At 41.1% G+C, this 21040-nt stretch overlaps 1 protein-coding gene across 11 annotated transcripts in view; it reads left to right on the top strand.

Annotated features, from left to right (window-relative positions):
- Positions 1 to 1556: 1556 nt before the first annotated feature.
- The window catches only part of ABLIM2 (actin binding LIM protein family member 2), a 147222-nt gene continuing 127738 nt past the window's right edge, over positions 1557 to 21040 (top strand). For all 11 annotated transcript variants that reach the window (XM_071556871.1, XM_071556866.1, XM_071556872.1 and 8 more), the window contains exon 1: positions 1557 to 1658. In XM_071556871.1, coding sequence (XP_071412972.1) covers positions 1643 to 1658 — 16 coding nt within the window. In that variant the 5' untranslated portion in view covers positions 1557 to 1642. The remainder of the gene's footprint in view (positions 1659 to 21040) is intronic.

Raw genomic sequence — 21040 nt, 5'->3', positions numbered from 1 at the left:
CTTCAAAACAAAGAACACACATCTGGCTCAAGACATCTCCTTGGCAAATACCCACTGCTGATGACTGTCAGAAATGGGACACTCGTTTGGATTCTCCATTCCTGTATGGCTGCTCTGAGTGGATGTCCACACTCTTCCCGATTATCTTCAGCAATTATCTTCAGGGGTTCCCCATTCGCATCAGACAAATGGTATGAGAGCCACAGGTACTGCTACACTTACACAGGGCAAGGATCATGATTCCCTATCAAATCGTGACATGTAAGAACTGCTACAGAGTGTGTGTGTGTGGCTCAGCTTCACGAACGAAGATTTGGGAAGGGCTGTCCCCACGTGGGTGTGCCCTTCCAGCCGGCATAGCCCCCGCGGGCCTCGCACTGCCAGCGACGGCCGGGTACGGGCCCGACGCTCCAGCGTCATCCATTTTCAGGGCTAGTTGATTCGGCAGGTGAGTTGTTACACACTCCTTAGCGGATTCCGACTTCCACGGCCACCGTCCTGCTGTCTAGATCAACCAACACCTTTTCTGGGCTCTGATGAGCGTCGGCATCGGGCGCAGAATAGAATTTCTCACTTCAGTTACTGGTGTAGGACGGGACACCTCTGTAGGTTTTTATGGTTACAACTGTTAGCTAAATCTTAAGTTTTAGGCAACAGTCAGTAGAATAGCGTGTAATCAGCACACTAATCAAAACACAAAATGACTCTTCACCCCTGTTTCCTCATGCTATTACAGTTACTCTAAGCTGCCAGTCTGAAATCAGCCTCAGAGGAGCTGTGCAGTACAACACGCTTATGCAACTACACTGGCTGTTTTTGTGCTTGTTAAGACAGATGTTTGGCTTTTTTAAAAACATTAATTCTTGCAGAATTATAATAGATTTTCAGATTGATGAAATACTGAATTAATTAGTATTTAATAAATAGATGGCTTTACTAATAATTGTGTGCCCTTGCACTTCCAAATCCGAACGGTCAGCTACAGTTCACCTCCTCCAGAAAGCACTGCCTGCCCTTCCTGAACGCCTAGACTTGCTGCCAATATCTTCGGTGCGGTGCAGCACTGCCTGGGAGCCTGGGCTGCGCCGAGGAAGAGCGCAAACACCCACATCGCCCCTCCCGGGTGCTTCGCGGACACGCTGAAGCACCTGTGCACCTCATTGCTTCGCTCGGGCATCACAGGAACCGAGCACCAGTGGGACAGAAAAATGCAGAGGAAGGTCTCATCCGCAGGGAGGGCGAGGGTGGACGGAGCCGTGGCGAGCGCCAGGTAGGAGCGAGGGGAAATTTCTGCGTGGTGTGGGGTACTGCAGCAGCTCTGCCCGCAGAAGAGGCGGGGTGGGAGCCCCCCCCGGCCGCAGCAAGGCACGGAGGGGGATGTAGTCCGCGGGCGTCGGCACGGGGCTGCCTACACTTCCCAAGGTGCCCGCCGATCCGATCCGATCTGTGCGGTGCCGCGGCGGGACTGCGGGTGCCGGCACCTGCCGGCAGGGGCGGAGCGCGGCCCGGCCCCGCTGCGCGGCGGCGGGCGGGGATGGTGCCGCCCGCGGGGGCGCGGTGACGGGCGGCGGGGACGGGCGGTGGTGGCGGCGGCGGTGGCAGCGGCAGTGACAGCGGCGCGGAGCGGCCCCTCCTGCACGCCATGAGCACCGGCACAGGTAGGCGGGCGCGGGGCGGGAGGGCAGCCGAGACCCCCTGAATTTCGGAAGGCACCGTGGCCACTGCCCCGCTGGGGTCCGTCACGTTGCCGTGCGGCTGCGCGCCGGGGTGCGGTCAGGGACAGCCGACCAAGAACTGCTCCCCTAAAAAAATAATCCCGAAAATATGTGTGTGTCTGCGTGTCGCGGGGAGAGCTGCCACTGCCGCAGCCTCGGGCGCTGCCGGAGCCTCGGACGCTGCCGGGCGGGAGGGGCTGCGGCTGCCGCGGCGGTCGGGGCGGCGGGACCCTGCGCGGGGGCTCCGGCGGAGCCGCCTCTGCCCGGGGCATCTCCCGCCCCTGCCTCGACATCTCCCGCACTCCTGGCGGGAGCACCGCAGGACGAGCTGGGCCGGCTGCACCGGGAGCGCCCCGTGTCCATCCTCCGTGTCCATCCCCGTATCCCCCCGCCGGGTCCCCGTGGCATGGCTGGGGAGTCTTGCCGCGGCCCCGCAGCCGAGGTGTGGGCAGGGCGGCATCAGCCAGCTGCTTCTGCCCATCCGGCATCCCGGGGTTGGAGCACAGAGCTTTTCGGACGGGGATAATGTGGGTTAAAAGCCCGACCTTTTTTTTGCTGGCCGAGATAATCGTGGAGGTAGAGAAGGTGGAAATCATGGAGCCCTAGCAAGGATTGCCGCCCGGAGGTATCCAGTTACCCAGGGCAATACAAAAGTAATTTATCCTGTGAAACATGCAGAGTTTGAGAACTGTCTTGGAATTGTATTTTTCAGCGGTTCGGCATTCATCTGCATTGTGTGTCGGGGCGGGGTGGTTACTTCAGAGCACAGCTGATCGCAAAATATTACAGTCCTTAAGGCAAATGCAGGGTTGTACATAGGGGAAAGGGGCGGCTTTGAGAGTTGATTGTGTATTTGGTTTCTGAGGGTAACTGTAGCTGCTAAATATACCCTTTACCACAACAACAGGGAGAGGCTGAATAGCTACAATTACGTGGTGACTCTGTGTGTCAACATGCTTAATCATATCACATCCTCGCAGGGAGCCAAGTGGGAGCCCAGTGCAGAGAGGAACATGAGCTCTCTGTTAGGACAGTGAGTGACCGAGGGTCAGGCACCTGCTCCAGACTTCAGCTAAAAAACTAGTTTGGCATTTCCTCGGGTTAGTTGATAGAGTACATATTTCCATATATGCCAGTTGTTCGCATACTTGCAGGTCTGTTAAGGAAACAAGTAGTGCCAGCATGCTGGTCCTCTCTGTGGAAGTGCCCAGGCCAAGGGAAGCGTATAGGGGTGCAGGTGAGAGCAGTGTAAGTGTATGTTGCAGAGTGATTTGAACCATACGCTAGAAACCCCAGATCTGTTCTCTGTCTTTAACACAGATGGTAACATCTGCTTTGGAGATGATTATACTTTAGCATAGAATCCTTTCCTTGGTTACCTGGCTGTAATTGTGAGCTGAGGAATATTAAATACTGTGAAACATTTAAATTCTGTAGTGGTAGAACTGAGCCTAGTAGAAGCAATATTAAAGTCCAAAATTTTATGTCTATAATATTTTATATGTCAATTAAATAGATTACAAGGTTATAAACCTGGTAGAAAAGTTAGTGCATAACACTCTAGTGCAGAGGAGCTTTGACGCTATTCCATCTCAGTAATTGCAGCAAACACAGTGTAAATGAAATAGCAAAAATGAACAGTGCCAAGATAAAAATAGCATCCTGGGGAAAAAAAAAGAGTGTAAAAAACCCAGAGAGTTCTTAGCTTTCATTTGAAAGAATAACTGGCAGGTTTAAGGGTGTTGGTTTTAAGTATAGGGTTAGCTTTGATGTTTCCAAATTCTGATTTTGTGTGTCTGTGTGGGCTGTGTAAACAATTTGCAATCAATTTTCATGATGAATTAAATGTGAGGAGCCCACATCTACTCCGAAAAATCAATGGAAGTTTTCCATTAACATCAATGGGGCAAGTATGTACAGCGAATTCAGTGCCACAGTTGGTCTAAAATCACCATTTCCAAAATATTTCCACCAAAATTGCTATGGAAAGGCTGTAATTTCAAGTTTGGTGTTTACTGAAACAGATATTTCTGGTTCTGCAAAGAAAATAAGAGTACAGTGTGATATTAAAATCAGCACCATACGAGCACTGTTTGGCAATCCAGGAGAAATCCTTGATACTTTTACTCTTGAGATGGAGTTAACAGTTGAGAATCTGTGCTTGTTACTCCAGAAACCTTCACTCAGTCTGTGTGTCCTCCTGTACCACGGCAACACATTGTTAGGTGTCTGTATCAAGAGGGTTTCAGGTAGTGCTGTGACACTGCCTTGCCATTTTAACTGTAAGATTTTGAATTAGATATTGAAGTGCTTATACTGTGTAAACGTGACTTAGTTTGTAACATATAGATATAAGTAATATAATTTAAAGTGGTTTAATAGTATGTACATTGAACCATCATTTTGTATTCATGGACTGCAGACTTATGCTATCATTTTAAATCTAGAAAGCATATAATCATCTGATATAGTAAGATGCAGCTCAGATGTGTTATTACATGTTAGAATTACATTTTTCCACGTGTGATTTTCTGCAGGTACCTTCCACATGCTTACAATTGCTCTTGGCTGAAACTATTTCAAAGAAAGAGCTCATTTACTGCTTTTTGTACCTGGGAGATTTACATGGCATGGTTGTGCTTGTAGGATTCTAAATGTCCTTTCCAATGTTTATAATATGGTTATCTGACTAATAATTCAGATCTTTACCATTTTGAAATCATAGCAAGAAGAACAGAGTAGGTTAAAAATTTGAGAATGAGAAAATGAGGTTTCCCTCAATTTCCAGAAATAGGGTAACATGATGTCTACTATTTAAGTGCAAAAAAAGGAATCACAGAGCTAATTACATACTAGGTGAATTAGATTAGATTAGATTAAATTAAATGTCATGACACAAATTCACACAGCTATTTAGTCTTTTAGCTATTTTATTAAAGGGAGAATTTGATTGCATGGATCAAAGAACAGCTAATGGAGTATCACAGCCCAAATGGAGCAGGACCAAAGTGGCTCTGGTTACAAAAGAGGTTATGCAGGTTGATCACAGGGAGTCCAGCTCTGCTTAGGAGATGATTAATTCGTTTTCAAAGTTCCCATGCAAATATACTGATAGGAATCCTCCCTGGAGACAATAGTTATGATTGTTTCAGACTATCCTTTGTAGTTAAATACGGCATTTTACTTTCAGCCCTTCATTTTGAGCACTGGTAGAAGAGTGCATTGAATTACTAGATAGAAGCACCAAGAAGTCGCCTTGCCTTGGTGTTAGCCAGCTAATTTGTATTGTGAATGTGTTCATCTTATAACATGCAATCCTACACATTTTATAATTAAACAAAAGTAGAACAACTTATTTTCATTGCCATTTTAGCCATGTTTCTATGAAAAAATAAGCAGCAACACCTATTTCCTGATGGTATTTTCTTCCTCTGATGTTTGATTGCATAGATTGTGTGTAATATCTTAGATTGTAAAAAAAAATAGGAAGCCGTATCTTGGGATTCTCTAAGGTTTGGGAAATTCTTCTAAACAGCTCTTAAGAAAATGGTTTCAGCTTAGTGTATGGCATCATGTTCTTGGATACAGTACAGTTGTGAGAGGATGAAGTAGGTCAGAAGAGATTATCAGCTGGTAACTCCTCACTGCAGGACCTCCTGTCTCCCACAGGCTTTTATATACTCCCCCAGCACTGCAGCACATCTCTGTAAGGGAGGCTAGTTCTTCTCAACAAAACCCAGATATCTGGCTTTCTGAGTGAGGTCTACTTCTTGCCCTCTTGCCTGTTTGCAGTGCAGCATCTGTGCAGTAATGAACACCCTTCTTGGCTGGTATCTGTCCACATCTGACTGCCATTTTAATATGATGTTCAAGTAGTATACTTTCAGTTTTGCTTCTCAGGGCATTAATGGCTTATATAGTTAATGCCCAATAATTATCGATGTCATAAAAACATGGAGGGCTAAGAAATGTAAAGAATTGAAAAATTTAACCATGTTGACTGAGGTAAACTTTTCCCTCTTTTACCTTCTTCTATGTAATGGGCTAGCCCATGTTCAAGGAGAAGTGAGGAAACTCTGATTTTAGATTTGCTCAGTTTGACAAACCATTCCTCCTCCATGCTATGAAAATTCAGGCTTTAGCAAAGGAAACACATTTCTCCTGACTGCTGTAAACTTTTAAGCTCACTGCTGCATTTTCCAGTCCTGCCAGGGGTTTGCGGATGCCATTAGCCCACCTTTGGACCTTGGGTTCTCCAAAGAAGCATCCAGCACTCACAATAATGAATTAAACATATTTATGTGGGAAGAGCCTGTGCTGCATGGGGTTTTCAGACGGAGAGCTCTGTAAGCGTTAGAATGAGGGGGGCCCAGCCAGCAGAGCTGGGTCTCTGCAAAAGCCCAGCATAGATGGAGGGCAGCACATGGACCTTGGAGATTATTGAACAATTTGCTGCCTCGCTGTCTGCATATTTAAATGTAACCTTGAGGCAAAATATTTCTGAATTTAGATTATTCCCTGTGTCAAGATCCATTAGCAGCATGTCAAGGTCCATAACTGTTATTGTCTGAAATGCTGGAATGTTTTTTTCTCACAGCTTACTAGTGGATGGTTGTGCTCTGAAATCTAGATGGATTATTGTTTTGCATGAAGCATGGTTATTTATTTTTCCATTTCAGGAAAGTAATGTGAGATGAATAAAAACTTTGTTCAGTTACTGTTTTGTTTAGGAGTAATTTTTCTCCCTTTCTCTATAAAATCAAATACTTCTTTACTGACATTAATCAAATTTTTTGATAACTGTATTTTGAAGAGTCTCTTGATCCTGGAGGACAAGTTGCTTGGTCTTGTGATGATGAAGGAAAATCAAAGTTGAAATGCAGTTAGCCATGAAAGATATACATTCCTGAACTGCAAGAGATCTCTAATGATATTTTAAAAGTGCTTCAAATGTTCTCAATGCAGGGTGTTGGGTCTGGGGGTTTGTGGTTTTTGTTTTTTTTTTGTTTTTTTTTTTTTTTTTGTTGTTGTTGTTTGGTTGGTTTTTATGGTATTTTTGTTTGGTTGGATGGGGATTTTTTATTTGTTTGGGGGGGGTTGTTTGTTTGGGGGTTTTTGGTTTTGGTGTGTGGTTTTTTTTGTTTTGTTTTTTGCTACTTAGAAATTGTTATTTTTAGATTTAAGTAATGCTGTCTTTGTAAAACAATAACAGATTGCAGTTATTCCTCATGGTGGATATGAAGAATGAGTTGTCTTTGTTGGTACTGTGTGGTCACTGTTGACAAGTACAACATCAGGTTCCATGGAACTTTTCAATTACCTCTTCTATTGGTTCACTTCTAGCATGAGGTACTATGATACTTCAGAGACGATGAAATGTGATTGTCCCACATTCTTTCTCATTCCTCTTGACAAGTTCACTGGGGCTTCGGGGGGAAAAATCCCTCACCCATACTGGTTTATGGAATGAAACAATTGAATACAGTATAAAATGGAGCACTAAGTGTACAGTAGTTGTGTTGCTTCAAGTCTTCTTCAAGTGATAGCAAAGTAAAATAGAATAGTTTTGTTATTGCTTGTATGGTAAAATTCATGGTGAAATAGAAGGAGTTAAAGTTTGATGCATGTCATATGAAAAACAAGCCACAGAACCTGTTCTGCTTAACTGTCATGTAAGAGCTTTTGTCGCTTTAAAAATAGGTCATATACTTCCTTCTCTTCTTAAGTATTTAACTTAGAGATTCATGGATAGCAGGAAATGTCAGAAGTAATGCATAATGCAGTTTACTAGTTGATGTCTAAATATGTACTGGGATCTGCTGAGTAGCTCTCAGTGGGACTGAATGAACGGGCAGCCTTGTATGCAGGGATTTGTTTGGAGAGTTCTTGATCACAGACCGCTTCGTTTCTTTCTTGACTTATTATTACCTCTGTCAAGAAAGTTTACTGAGGTACATTTATAAATCCTATATTGCTGCAAATATTGCAGTTTAAAACTATGTGAATTCTCTAAAAGTAATGAAAAATATTTTTAGTTTTATTATTTTTGTTTTTATGTCAGTTACTTTCATTTACTTTGTTTGCAAATTATTTACCCCTCTTATTGTGTTGATGTTCTCAGTATTTCAGACTCAGCTGGGACCTGCAAGTCAAACAGGATTTTCTGTGCTTTACCTTTTAACAGCCTGTTGAGGCTTTTTGATAGAGTTCAGCTGACAAGTTTTGCTTCCTAGAGTCTTGTAGGGTTGGCCTTGCTCTGGTGTTTCATTCAGCTTAGCCATTCCAGCAGCATGAAAGCAATCACTCGGTTACAGTTTTAGATGCAACATAGATATAGAGGATATAATCTCTAAGATTGCATATATAATTGTGTAGGGCACTGAGGCCAAAGGAAACCATAGAAACAGGCTGTGCTGCCACTATTATCCTTGATGACAGGAAGAGGGGAATGGAAAAGGGTTTGCAGCCAAATCCCTTAGCTGTGATACACGGCAATTGGGAACAGCTGGGGCTGTGTATGTGTGTACCACGAGTTGTAGCGAGTGTCTGGCAGTGACTCCAGCACCTCACCCCTGCGACTTGCACATATGCTCTCCATTCTGCTGTCTCTTAACCTGGCTTTAAGTCAGGCTTGGGGAGTGCCAATTGCAGGATTTGGGCCTGTGCTCTGAGCCTCAGTGTGCTGGGCAGCTCCTGTCCTGCCCATACTTAAATACAGCCCTGTGCTCTGCTGTAGGCTTCAGGCAGCAGCAGAACTGTGCCTGGGCACAGGCCGTGCGTATGTGCTGGTGGATTAGGGAGCAGAGCTGGTTTGCCTTGAACCTCTCCATGACTAACAGTGTATACTTAGCTATGATGTTCCCACCCACTTGGTCAACAGAGTGGACCTACCAGGGTTCATGCAGCAAGCCTGATGAGGAAAGGTGCTCTGTGCAGGCACAGAGAGGTGGTAGAGAGTTCTGCTCTTGTTCCATCTGGAGTAGAGAAGACCATGGGGAATGGAGTTGTGCTCTTCAACCCCTTAATGGGTGAGCAAAGGGGAGGTAAAGCCAAACTCCTCTTACAGGGGCATGGAAAAAAGGGCAAGATGCAGCAGTCATGAGGGGTAGCAAGGGAAACTCACACTGGTTGTAAGGAAAAGTGAAAGCCTAGTAAGAGTGCCTGAACACTGCAGGAGTGTGGCAGAAAGGCTCGGAAATCTCCAACCTCTGAGATTTTCAGAATTTAATGGGTCAGGTTGCTCCAGCATTTGGCAGTCTTTGAAGATTGACCTACTGTCAGCTGGACCTCTGCACAGCTTGTCCAGAATTTTCTCTTGGTATTTGAAACCATCCTTAAGCGTGACTGCAGAGCTTCTGTTGTGCTGCTACAGAGATCTATGGGCAGATTGGTTTTCGTGGCCATTTACCAACCAGTGTTTCTGCACATGTTTTGATGGCTAGTTCCTTCTTTGGAAAATTGGAGAAAAACCAGTGTCATAGTGCACGTATGAACATTTGTAAGCTTTCCTGCACCAGACCTTGTGGAGAAACAGGGTTTATGTACCTCTAATCTGTTGAACAGTTGCCTAAAGATGCAGACCTCTCCTGTGGGTTATGTTTGTGCAGCTGCAGAAGTCCTCCTTGAATGTGACAGTTTGATGTGAAAATCTGGCTTCTCTTATCACTGCTGGGACTTTGAGAAGTACTGAGCCATGGGTGAAATCAGTGTGACCTGCAGAGTGTTTTATCTTTCTGAAACCAGGGCATATATTTATGTGCCTTTGTACAGAATTAGATGTAAACATTTTGGCATCTTTATTCTAATAGCCATGGGTTTTCATGGCACAAAACGAAGATATCAAGTATTTCATAGACTGTCTTAATATGTTGTTGGCAAGAGAATAACCAAAGCTTTTCTAGCATCTTCTTTAAGGCTTCTGTCCTTATGCATCATGAAACCTTTAGTAATAAGCATTTGTGTTTCAATTTACTGACACTTACTGTCATTATGTAAGATCACCATACTGTCTGTACTAGCTCAGACTGAGTGTCTGTCTATGTGGCCCAGTAGTGTGTTTCCAGCTGTGCCCCTTGTCCTGCCCTGGGATCTAACAATGACAGTGGCTGTGTCTGTCTTGGTCTTGACTGTTTTTCAAGATGGTACTAAGGGATGCATCACCTGAGATGATGAATTTTAGCTCATTTTTGGAAGTGTGGCCTAAATTTAATTGAATGCAGAAATACTTCTTAACAGATTTCTATTTATATCTTAGTAGAGATACCCATTGACACTGCTATAGATTTGATTTTGTCTGTACTATTAACAGGATTTGACCTAAGACTAAAACCTAGGTTGTGCTTGAGAACCCTTAACTCTTGTTATTTCAAAACTTTGGGGTTAAATAACCTTTCTGGACTAAAATTGTATGCTACATTTTCATAAAAACTGCTAAAGCGGTAGGCACATGTTTTTCATTTCTTTCCACAGATCTATAATTTTAACTTGTAGTATGCCCAAACTTTTTTCCAAGGTCAAAGCTGATTTTCCCTGGGAACAACACAGGCTGTGTGCTGTGAAGTATATGAAACTGACGTTCGGGTAGTGCTGCCAGTGCTGAAGAAATGCTTGGCTGGGCTTTCTGCATCTTGCCTCTGAAGCACATAAGGTCTACATAGATCTAGAAACGTGCCATAGTCATGCCTATTTTAGAAAGCAGCAACAGCATGAGCTGCAAATTTAAGTTGGCAGAAGAAGCTTGGCTGTTAAGCTAAAGCTGTCAGAAACTGCCATAATGCTGGTTGGTTGGATACTCGATTTACCTGTTCTGTTAAGAATTAGAAGGCGACAGCTTCTCAGACTCTTTCTAAATAGAAAGATACTTAATATTTTTTGAAATGTGTAGAAATACCGTGTATTGGAGGCAGTCCCAGATTCCATCTTGGTAATTTTGTTATCATACATGTGTTTCTTAAGGGCAGTAATTATATATTTATTAGAGTGATGGATACTTTTGGTAAAGCTGTTTGCACTGTGGGCATCAAAACTCACAAAGTCTTCAGTTCTGAATTTCATCTTTAATTCTAGTTACTTGTTGAAGCTATTTTTGAGATATTGGCTAGGTTATGGGTCAAATTCAGTTGCTAAATCATCTACTCGTCTACTCCTTCTCTATATAAGTGGTTGTTTTCACTCGCTTATCCCAAGACTGAATTTGCAAAATCAGAGCTGCCTTCCCTCAAGACAGTAAAAGGTAATGAACCTATTGCTTCTTGTGATAGTCCATTTCTGTAGTAATTTCATTTCCTGCTTAGAAAATGCTATGCTGATTTATTTTTTGGTAATAAAAAAATAATTTTTTCCCTAATTGAACCTATTTTCTGTAAATGAACCTGTGAATCTTTTTTAAGGAGTTGTGCATTCAGTGTTGCTTACAGAGGCCTTAGCAGTAGGTAAATAGCAAACCTTGACATGGTAATGCAAGATTCCTGCTCTTACCTTGTCATATGGCTCTGTGCCATGGATCTGGAAGGCAGACCATGTCTTCTGTGCTGGAAGACAAAGCACTGGAGTTTAGGTATCCCCTGTGAATTTTCTAGGGAAATTGTGGTAACTGTGCTGTGGGAAAAAAATTATATGGAAATTATTTTCACTGCATTGATATTATGGTACCATGAAGAATTAACAGTTACCAAAGAACCTATACTGGTCCCAGAATACTTGGCATTTTACCTTGACGGCTATGTATAGCACTGGAGCAGTGGAGAGGGAGGGCTTTGGATGGGTTGTACGAGCTTCCCATCCAGAAGGGCTGTTTTACTGACCCATAACCCCTCCGTGTTCCACTCCTTCCTGTCTCTAGGCTGTGAACTCTTCTGCTGTTTCCAGGATGACCCTGGAATCTCGCCATCAGTTTTAAATCTCTTTTTATCAATTTATTTCAACTTTTTATTTCATACTTCTGTGTAAGCATCCTGAAGTGTTATGCCTTAAAGAAAGCATTAATGCCATAAAAATTGGAAAACCTTAAAATACAAATAGTGTAGTTATTAGGGCAATTGCTGTTATTTTAATATTCTGTGGATTTTTTTTTAACTACAGTTTATATTTGTAAACTATTGGGAGGAGATGCTGTCTCTGGCTTTGCGTCATATATAAAAATGACACAAAGAAAAATTCTGCCATATTTTGGAGGAAGCCCTTCTTTTTTTTTTTTGTTGGATGTATCAGTTTGCATGTATGTTCTCTGTTGCTGAGGTTTCTTTTGGTAGAATTTCATTATGGTACTGTTGGGTCTGCATATTTTTATAAATTAGTTTTTTAATAGTGTTTTTGATCCATTGACTGCAAAGCTCTCACAAGAGAAGGGGATTTGCTTGTACACACAGGAGAACTGAGAAGAGAATTGTGACTTGTGTTTGATAGGATTAGTCAAGAGGAGAAGAATCTGAAATACCGAAGTCTGAATTAAATTTTCCTTCCTTCTGTTAGGTCACTCTGACTTTACATGTATAAGACTTAATACATTTTGGGTTATTTTTGGCATTGGCATGAGTGGCTGACATTTGCCTGTAGATGTAAGAAAGGAAAATGAAAGGTTAATTCATTTGCCATCTTTCACTAAATTTTAAAAAAGAATATTTGATCCTCAGCTTGTCCAGTGGCTCAAGGAGGGAAGGAGGGAGGGAAGAGTTTGGCTTGCGAAAGCCAGTTGCAACAAAGCCAGTTGCCTGGTGCTAACTCCATGTCGCTGGCAGCCTAAATATTCCTGCCCTTGATTTTTGTTTCTCTCTGGATCATATCCACAAGGAGATTTCATTTCAAAAAGAAATCAGAATTGCAGCTGATGTCACCCATCAGATAAGACTGCACATGTAAAATAGTTATAAATTTAAAAAAAAAAATCACCAGAAGCAAATGCTGGAAAATGTGGGGCTTTTTATTTTTACATGGTAGGAAAAGGCAGCATGTACTGGCACTGAAGCTGAGAGTGTGAAGCCCCACCAAGGAATCTGTGCAGCTCACAATGACGCCTGCCCCAGTAGACCCTTGCCAGCAGCTGTCACTGTCACTTGCCAGTTTTTTAAAGGTGGCATTATGTGGCAAAGAGATAACATGCAGCTTTTTCCTCTAGAGGCAAGCTTAAGTTAATATTTCCCCAAAGGCCAGTGTTACGGATAAGTGCAGCAAAGTGGAAAAGCCCTGGATTTCTCTTTACTCACCCATCTCCCTTTCTCAGCTGGGCAGGGAAGCTGGGGATTGAGGGAATTTTCCAATTTTTCACTTTCCGCAGCTTTCGTCAGTTACAATCACATGGATACAATAGGTAATTGGGAAAATATTTATTGTCCATTCCAGGTCACACTGATAACACGTGTCAGCTTTTGTATCCCTCAGTGATCTGAAAGCTTAGGTTTGGGATGAAGATTATTTCAGTCCTGGGGGCTGGTACTGAGTCAAGCTTGTTTACTTGAGTATGTTTTTCTAGATAAAGAGGACCTACTCCAATCCATAAATGGCACTTTTGTGTAAAAGACATTGAAACAACAGAGTTCATCTTAGAAAAATCTGACCAAAGTGCACCACACTGATTGTGCCCTAATTCTATCTGTTTGGAAGCATCAGGTTCCTGTGTTCCTTTGTTTGTCAGAAGGTTTTGATCATTTCATCGTTCCAGAATAGTGTCATTACTGGTATAGTTTAAGAGTGGGGGGAAAGAATCTGCATAACAAGAACTGTTCCAAGGAGAGGTGGAGCAGACAGGTCACATTGGGGATTGCTGGCTGTGGATCAGCACAGGGTGTTTATGAAGAACTGCATTGCTGAACACTCCTGTTGCAGCTTTTTTTGTTGTTAGAAGCTTTTTGTCAACATTGGGCTTCTGTTCCAGAGGTGGCTTAGAGTGGGTTGTGCCTGCACCTGTTGTAGTCTCAGTGTGGAGTGGTTGTTTGCCCACCATCAAGTTGAATGAGCCTGGTGTAAAAAAAAAATGCAGACAGGTATTCTTTGCAGGAAATCCCTGCTATCGCACCATATCAGGCTTTAACTGGGCTTCCAACTACAGAAGCATGTTTCAGAAGCTGTATTTTTAGAAGTGTGCTCCAAAATTTAGATTTTATATTATAATTTAAGAAGTTCATGAGGGTTATTTAAAGAGCTGGTAAAGCAGCAGCCAGCCCTGAAGCTTGTAGTGCCTGTAGGGAAGGCCTGTCCCAGTGCACTGTCTTATCCCAGAGCATCAGGATAAGGCATGGGCAAACTAGCTGTGTTTTATGTGTGCCCACAGAGTCTCAAGAAATCAGAAGTGCTAATGTGAGGGATGCTGACTTAGCAAATGAGTGCAGCTACATGCAAGAGGATTAATTTTACTAACACATACTTAGAGTTTGTCAAGGTAATAAGGCTCTGTGACATCTCATGTGAATCCACAAAAGAGTTAAATTCAATAGACTTCATATTGCTCCTTCAGTTTGAACTGTACATTGTTCATCTTTACAGCTTGGAATTTCCTGTTTGTGGTGCTCATTGTAATGTTTTAAAAATTATTCCAAGTTTTTTAGATAAATAATTTTAAATTCAAGACTAGATACACTGTTATGTATAATCCCATTAAAGCATGAGGAGCTAAGTACTTATGTAAGAAATAAAATTTCATTCTGTATTTATTAAAAGCTGCCTCTTACCTTAGAATTGAAATTTTGAAGTTTGAATCAAAGTTTGAAAAAGTTTGATGCAAATACAAGTATTTTAGATTTCAGATCGTTTTTTAATATTATTAATCAGAGACCAGTTCCAAATATAGCTTTAGTCAGCTTTCTTGTGCAGACATAGATACTAAGCTGTTATTCCTTAAAGTTAAATCACCAGAGCCCCTTCATCTATGAACTATTGCGCTACAAATTATTAACAGAATACATTATTCTGGAAGTTTTATCTGTATCTGTCATGTAATTTAATACAAATAAAATATGGTGAGGCATTAAGTGTTCATTTGTGAGAATAATTTTGTTTATTCAGCTTGAGCAAACTGAAGGTGAAATTGAGTACACTTTAAAAATGTAGGTAGGAAGCAAGGAAACAGGTTTTAATTATGATTTAAAAAAAATAAGCAAATAACTCTAGGATAAAATGATAAAAGATTGCTGTAGGTTGCTGCAGTGGTACATTAACATACTAAACTATTTAGAGTGTGACACATTTTCCACATCAGAATTAAACAAATAGCAGCTTAATACGTTAAGTCATTCCAGTGACATCTGCTCTGTCAGTTGCCTGCAGGCTGGAAAATTAAGTCTTATGGCAAGAGATACACAGATGGATCCAGCAGCTCAGGATTTTTACTCCAAGTGGTGGAGGGCTGGGGGCCAGTTTTGGGTCCCTTGGTACCAGCCATGTTGGTGAGGTGCTTTTGACCCCTGTCTTGGTTTGGTATGAGATGCTCCGCCAAGGGGATTGTCACCACTGTCCTATTTCCCCCACGACAGCAACAAAATCAGTGAGTGGAACAAAGAGGCCATTTCTGCTGCTTCCAAAAGGATTTTCACTTACTGTGGGAGTATTTTTTCTTTTCCTTTTTGTTCTGAAGATTTTTTTCCTTTCCTTGAGACTGCATGGCAGAGTGGAACTTGCCCTTCTTTTTCTGCTCTTCTCAATACCCTGGAAAGGTGGCTTCACACCAAAAGTCATCTGACTGGCATTGTTTCTCCAAAGCAAGGTATTGTAGTGTATCTCTAGGATACACTAAATCTTTAAATGATCTTATACTTTTAAAAAAAGAACAAAACAACCCTGTAGTATAATCAATTTACTAGGTAGTATACAAGCAGAAGCAAAAACCTTTATGAAAATCCCTGAGATCTATCTATTAGGCCATGTATGCACACAAGAAAAGGGGGAAACCATAAGCAGTAGCATCTGTAATCATAAACCAGAATACAACTTGGAGGCTCCTTTCTATAATTTAGGTTTAGTTTATGTTATTCATACTGGAAGGGGGTGAGAAGACTTTATAAAATGTTAAAAATCTTTAACCTTTTTCTGCAACTATGACAACTAGAACCAAATTAAAATAATAAAAAAACCCTAAAGAACAGATTGCTGGACAATCACATAACCTACTTAATTTAAAACATCAAGTAGTTCAAGGCTGTGATGGAACTTTGAGACTTAACAATACTTCTTATATTGCAGTCAAAATTCCTAGAGCTCTTACATGGAAGAGAGAGCCAAAATTCACAATGCAGATAGATTAGCAGTGTTAAGCATATTACTTGTTCTTTAAGTTGCAAGGAACCTGTGTAGGGTGTAGAGGCTGGAAACTGGATACCTGTTCAGTAATGCCTGTGTGTGACCCACTGGATATGTGGTTTGGTATTTACTGTCTCAACAAAATCCCTACTTCTAAGGCAAATTGCAATGTCAAATGTGTAACTTTGCAAGCTACCTTGGGTTTTTAGCGTATTTGGTGCATGCACAAACTTAAAAACACAGCTTGGCTTCTCTAGTTCATTGTAACTTTCTGGTGCTGGGATTACCAAGGTCACTGTATATCTCATACTTGGTTTGCAGGGTCAGTTCTTGGGCCAGGCTGCTGCAAATCTGCATATTTGTTGTGACTGATAGCACTGTGGGATGAGAAATTTATGACGATGTTCATATGTATATATAAAAGGTAATTCATGTAGCCATTTACTCATAAGTGTGTCTGAAATTAGCTTCTATTCTTTTAGAATACAATGGTCTAAAATTAAATCAGAAATGTTGACCCTTACCCCCTTCCAAGGTGTTCCAATTTTCTTTATGGCAGATCCAGATAGAAGAGTTTTATTTTATTATTTAGAGTAAGCAATATAATACTATGATGGAAGGTGGTCCTGTGAAAAAAGGTGGATGGGTAAAGATGCTGTGAGTTAAAGGGGTTCAGCAGGACTGAACACCAGGTCACTTTTCAAAGATGCATAATATGGGTTTGGAAGGCCTAATCATCCTACTTTAAAGTGTGTGTCCTTATTCACTTGTGATGGTGTTCACGTTAGAGAGGGATTTTAGGGAGATGTTTTTTACTGTCACACCATGGCCACTGTGATGAAGTGGAGCAGGTCCCTGGAGGACAGGCAGAGGCTGAGAGGAGAACATCCCCCTGCAGGACCCAGGCTCCTTTGGAAGGCTGGGGGAGAACATCAATGTCTCCATGTCCTACTGATGGACTGTAGAGAACGTGGACCCAGACTCTGCTCGGAGGTGCATGGCAAAAGGGCAAGTCAACCCTGACATAGTTTTCAGCATGGCAAATTCTGTTTAGATACAGGAAGAAACAAAATTCCCTAGAAGATTGTGGCCTTACATCCTTGGAGGTTTGAGATCTGGACAGGGCAAGGCCCTGGGCAACCTGATCTGGTGCGAGATGCACTGAGGAGGCTGGACTAGATGACCTCCAGAGGTGCCTTCCAACCTAAATTATTCTGGTTCTAAATATAGCACATGGGAGTGCTAAACTTAACTTTGGTATGATTAAAAGTACATTTAAAGCTAAAGCAGGACAGCAAGACAATGCTTCTGGGACTCTTGTGCAGCACTTCCTAAAAGTACAGGCACATGTACGTTTTCAGTGGAAGCTGAGTTATTCTGAAGCATAGTGATGTACCAGCTGAGAGTTGTGTGGTGATGGTAAAACCATAGCTGTGTCTCGGAGTGGGCATAATGCTTAGATGTACTTTGTAAGGGGTCAGATTTATTACTGCAGGTCATAAACTGAGCAGCTGAATGGATTTGAGGCTTTTAACTCCCCTTCTGTGACAGATAATTAAAGGATCTAATCTCCTGTACTGCTGACCTGAGAATAAAGACAATATATTTCCAATAGTCTGTAGATTTGCTGTATAGCAGAGTACACAGCTTCTCATTTATAATTTAACACGTTCTTAGTACAACTAGGCCAATTTTAGACAGTGTCTTGATTTAAAGTTAAATCTTGGCACTGTCATTTTCTTTTGGACTGAATGCAAAATATATAGGGAATTCCTAGGCAGGAGAGGTAGAATGTCAGTAGTAAAAGCTGTCTGTAAAGTGATATAAAAACATCCCGAGGAAAAAGAACATTTTTTAAAGACTACAGCAATTTTGAGTTTAAAAAAGCAAACTTTATTTTATTATATTTTGTAATTATGTCCATACCAAATCATACAACTAACAAATGGAATGATATGTAGCAGAGTTGAGGATTACCATGTAAGTATTAAAGCCTTTGAGTGGGTCTAAGTGTGTTTAAAAGGCTTTGGATCAGTGCTTTAATTAAAAGTACTTAAATCTTACTGTGTGAGTATAATACATTTTAAAGTGATAGTTTTAATTCTACCTTTGTACAAATGTAATCTCACTGAAAAGGGAACATAGAATGGATAAAAAACTCCAACTCAGAAGCTTTCAGAGTGATAATAATGAGTTTATTTTATGTCCTTCCCAGTTTCTGGTAGTTATTAACAGGCCAAGTGTGCAAGTAGAAATCTGTCAGTCTGCAGGAGCATCCTTGGTGACTGCTCTTCCAGTGCTGTAGAGTTGGGCCCATAGGCTGCCTTTCTGGAGGAGAAAGAGATGACTTACAGCAATTTTTCTTTACCGTTACCTGCTGCTAAGTGGAACTCACAACTGGAATTGGCCTAATCAATTTGTAAATAAATGTTGATTCCATGTCTATGGGTATAACCATGCTAGCAGACGGTAAGTAGTGGGTCTGATGGGACGAACTAAGTGGTAGATTTGGCTTGCAATTGGAAAAAAGTTAAATGAAGGCTTAAAAGAAACAAATTGTGAAGTGGAGCAGAAAATTTTCTTGAGCTAGAAGTGAAAGAATTCTGCTGCTTTCTCAAGTGTCATACTGAATGGCCCTGTATTAGTGGTGCATTTTTAAATAAAGGTAATATTACTATGTGTGTTTAAAACCTCCATTACACTATTTTGACCAAAGAATATTTTATCAAACAAATTCCTTTATTTTTAGATAAGAGAGAGAAATTATAGACAGACACGATATTGCTAATTTTTTGAAAACTGTTAGCTAGAATTTTGGGCACTTTTTATTATTTTGATTAAGAGGAAGATTTGACAGCAAGTGCAGCTATTCCTTGCAAAAGGCCTTTTTTTGTGCAAATAGCAAGGCCAAAGAACAGGTGGCGATCTCCTGCTGTTTCTCCACTCCAGATCTTGTACTTCTCTTATTATTGAAATCAGTTGTTGTTGGGTTTTGCCTTTTCTCTGGTCCTTCTCTTCCCTCAGTACCATATCTGTGTTTGCCAGCTGTTCCCAGGTGTTTATATGCAGAGGTTTTCTATTGTTTTACAAATCTTCCCCTAAAAGAGGTGGCTTTTTATTTATTTCTTTGGTTTTCACTTAAGCTGTGAAGTTTTAGTCTACACTAAAGATACAATTTGCATGTTTATTCAGTATTTGGTTATATTCTGAACTTGTGTAATCAGAATCTGGAAGTAAGAGTTTGTAACATTGTGAAAATACTTAGACTTTCTTCTTCCATTGCCTAATTTTAAAGTTTAGAGATTAAAGGTGTTTAATTTTCATAGTACAATGCCACACATTGTTAACTTTTGCCCAAGAGAAATGCTCAGACCATTACGTATAATATCTGTGCTTTGAACAACATATATTTGCACATTATTTCATGTACAGTGTGATTTTGTTTGGGTGTTACTATCTCTTTGATTAAATTTGCATTGCTATTGGCAGTAGCATTTCAGGGAAAAAAAGTTAGGATGGTATAGACATAAAAAGTAATTATGATCCTTCTTCCAAGAAGTTTGCAGTGTTGCCTGCAAAAGTCATCAGGACAAATATCTGTGAAGGTCTTTGACTCTATACCTATGAGTATTTCAGTTGACGTCAATACAGGTGAAATACTGTGCTGGTATTTTTCATTCTTTTTTGATGTTCATGGTAACATAGACTCTACTAGTGTTAGCATCCAAAATATGAAAGACTGTAAATGGATTCATGTCTGCAGAGGAAAATCCAGGAAAGAGGTTTGAAAACTTGGGTAATTCACACGTAAAAGTTTTAATTATGTAGAGATACTTGAAAGGGACAAGTAGCACAGAAAGGAATAAATTTGCAATGTGTTGCTGAAGTAATGTATTGATACTTGGTAGTGAAGTGTTAACCAGCCTCCCCAGATAGTTAGAAATTCAAACATCCAAGGATCATTATATTTATTAAAATTATTATACACAATTTTCAAATAATTTGGAGGGACAGTGGTAGAAATTTGTATTTGCATTTTTCTTTTCCTAATGAAGGATAAGATGTTTACATGTTTACAGGGCTCCATGCTGGAATCACAAAAAGGATTGATGAGGAGGATCAGCAGAACTGGCAGTTGAGTGACAGTGAGCTCTGTGAGATTCAGACATGGTTTGCATAGGATATAAAGAAACTCACAATCACACCTAGAATTTTAAACAAGGAAACAGAAACAAGAAAAGAGAATGAGCAGTTATGCACTCAGGCTTGGATTCTTGTGGTCTGACTTCAGCTGTGTTATGTGTCTATCCTGAGCTGCTACAACACTGAGTGGAAGGGAGGCAATTTCGCAGGATGTTCTGTGCCAGCCTGTGGTGGTGGACTTTATGGTAGGAAGTTTCTGTTATGATAGTGGGAACCCACTTTAGCTACTTTAATCATTCCTGGATGCCTGGATTTAGGCAAGCTGATTGCCACCCAATGTTTTACTTGTCTGTATTTGTGTAAAGCTCATGTTTACATGAAGAACAGAAAACTTGTTCCTTTGAAGATTATAATTGCCATTGGAAAAGATGCCATGTTAGTGTTACTTGTGCTCTGAAAATATGAAGCTGTCGAAAAGCATCATCATTATGAACTCAGTGGTACAATGCACGGTGTTATAACGTGTCTGCCGTGGGTTGTCAGCATGCTGTCAGACAGGGAACCTGTGACATGATGGGGGTCATCAAGCTGTATGGCTTGGAGCATAAGTGTGTGTCTCTTCTATGTGCCAGACTGAAAATCAGTCCAGAGTCTTCAACTGGGTTTCAGTTCAGTGTTAGAAAAGAGATTAAAATTGAGATAGCAGAATTTCTAAGGCTTAGTGAAAGAGAAAGTATTACTAGTAGAGTCACTTAAAGAGTTGAGAGTGATTCGTGATTGACAGTATGAAAAGTGTCACTAGAATGGCTGATTCTGGAGGCTAAGTCACATTAAGGATTTCTGCAAGTCATGGTGGCTAACTGAGAGTTTTGTATTTTGGGCACCTGAGGTCTCTCTGGCTTGTGTAAGCCAGTTAGTTAATCAGAAGAGAGAAGCACTTCCACAAGATGTCTCAA

Source organism: Pithys albifrons, chromosome 5, assembly GCF_047495875.1.
Source record: "Pithys albifrons albifrons isolate INPA30051 chromosome 5, PitAlb_v1, whole genome shotgun sequence".
NCBI classification, from domain to species: Eukaryota; Metazoa; Chordata; class Aves; order Passeriformes; family Thamnophilidae; genus Pithys; species Pithys albifrons.
The sequence above is the reverse complement of the archived record's forward strand: the minus strand, read 5'-3'. Positions and strand labels throughout refer to the sequence as shown.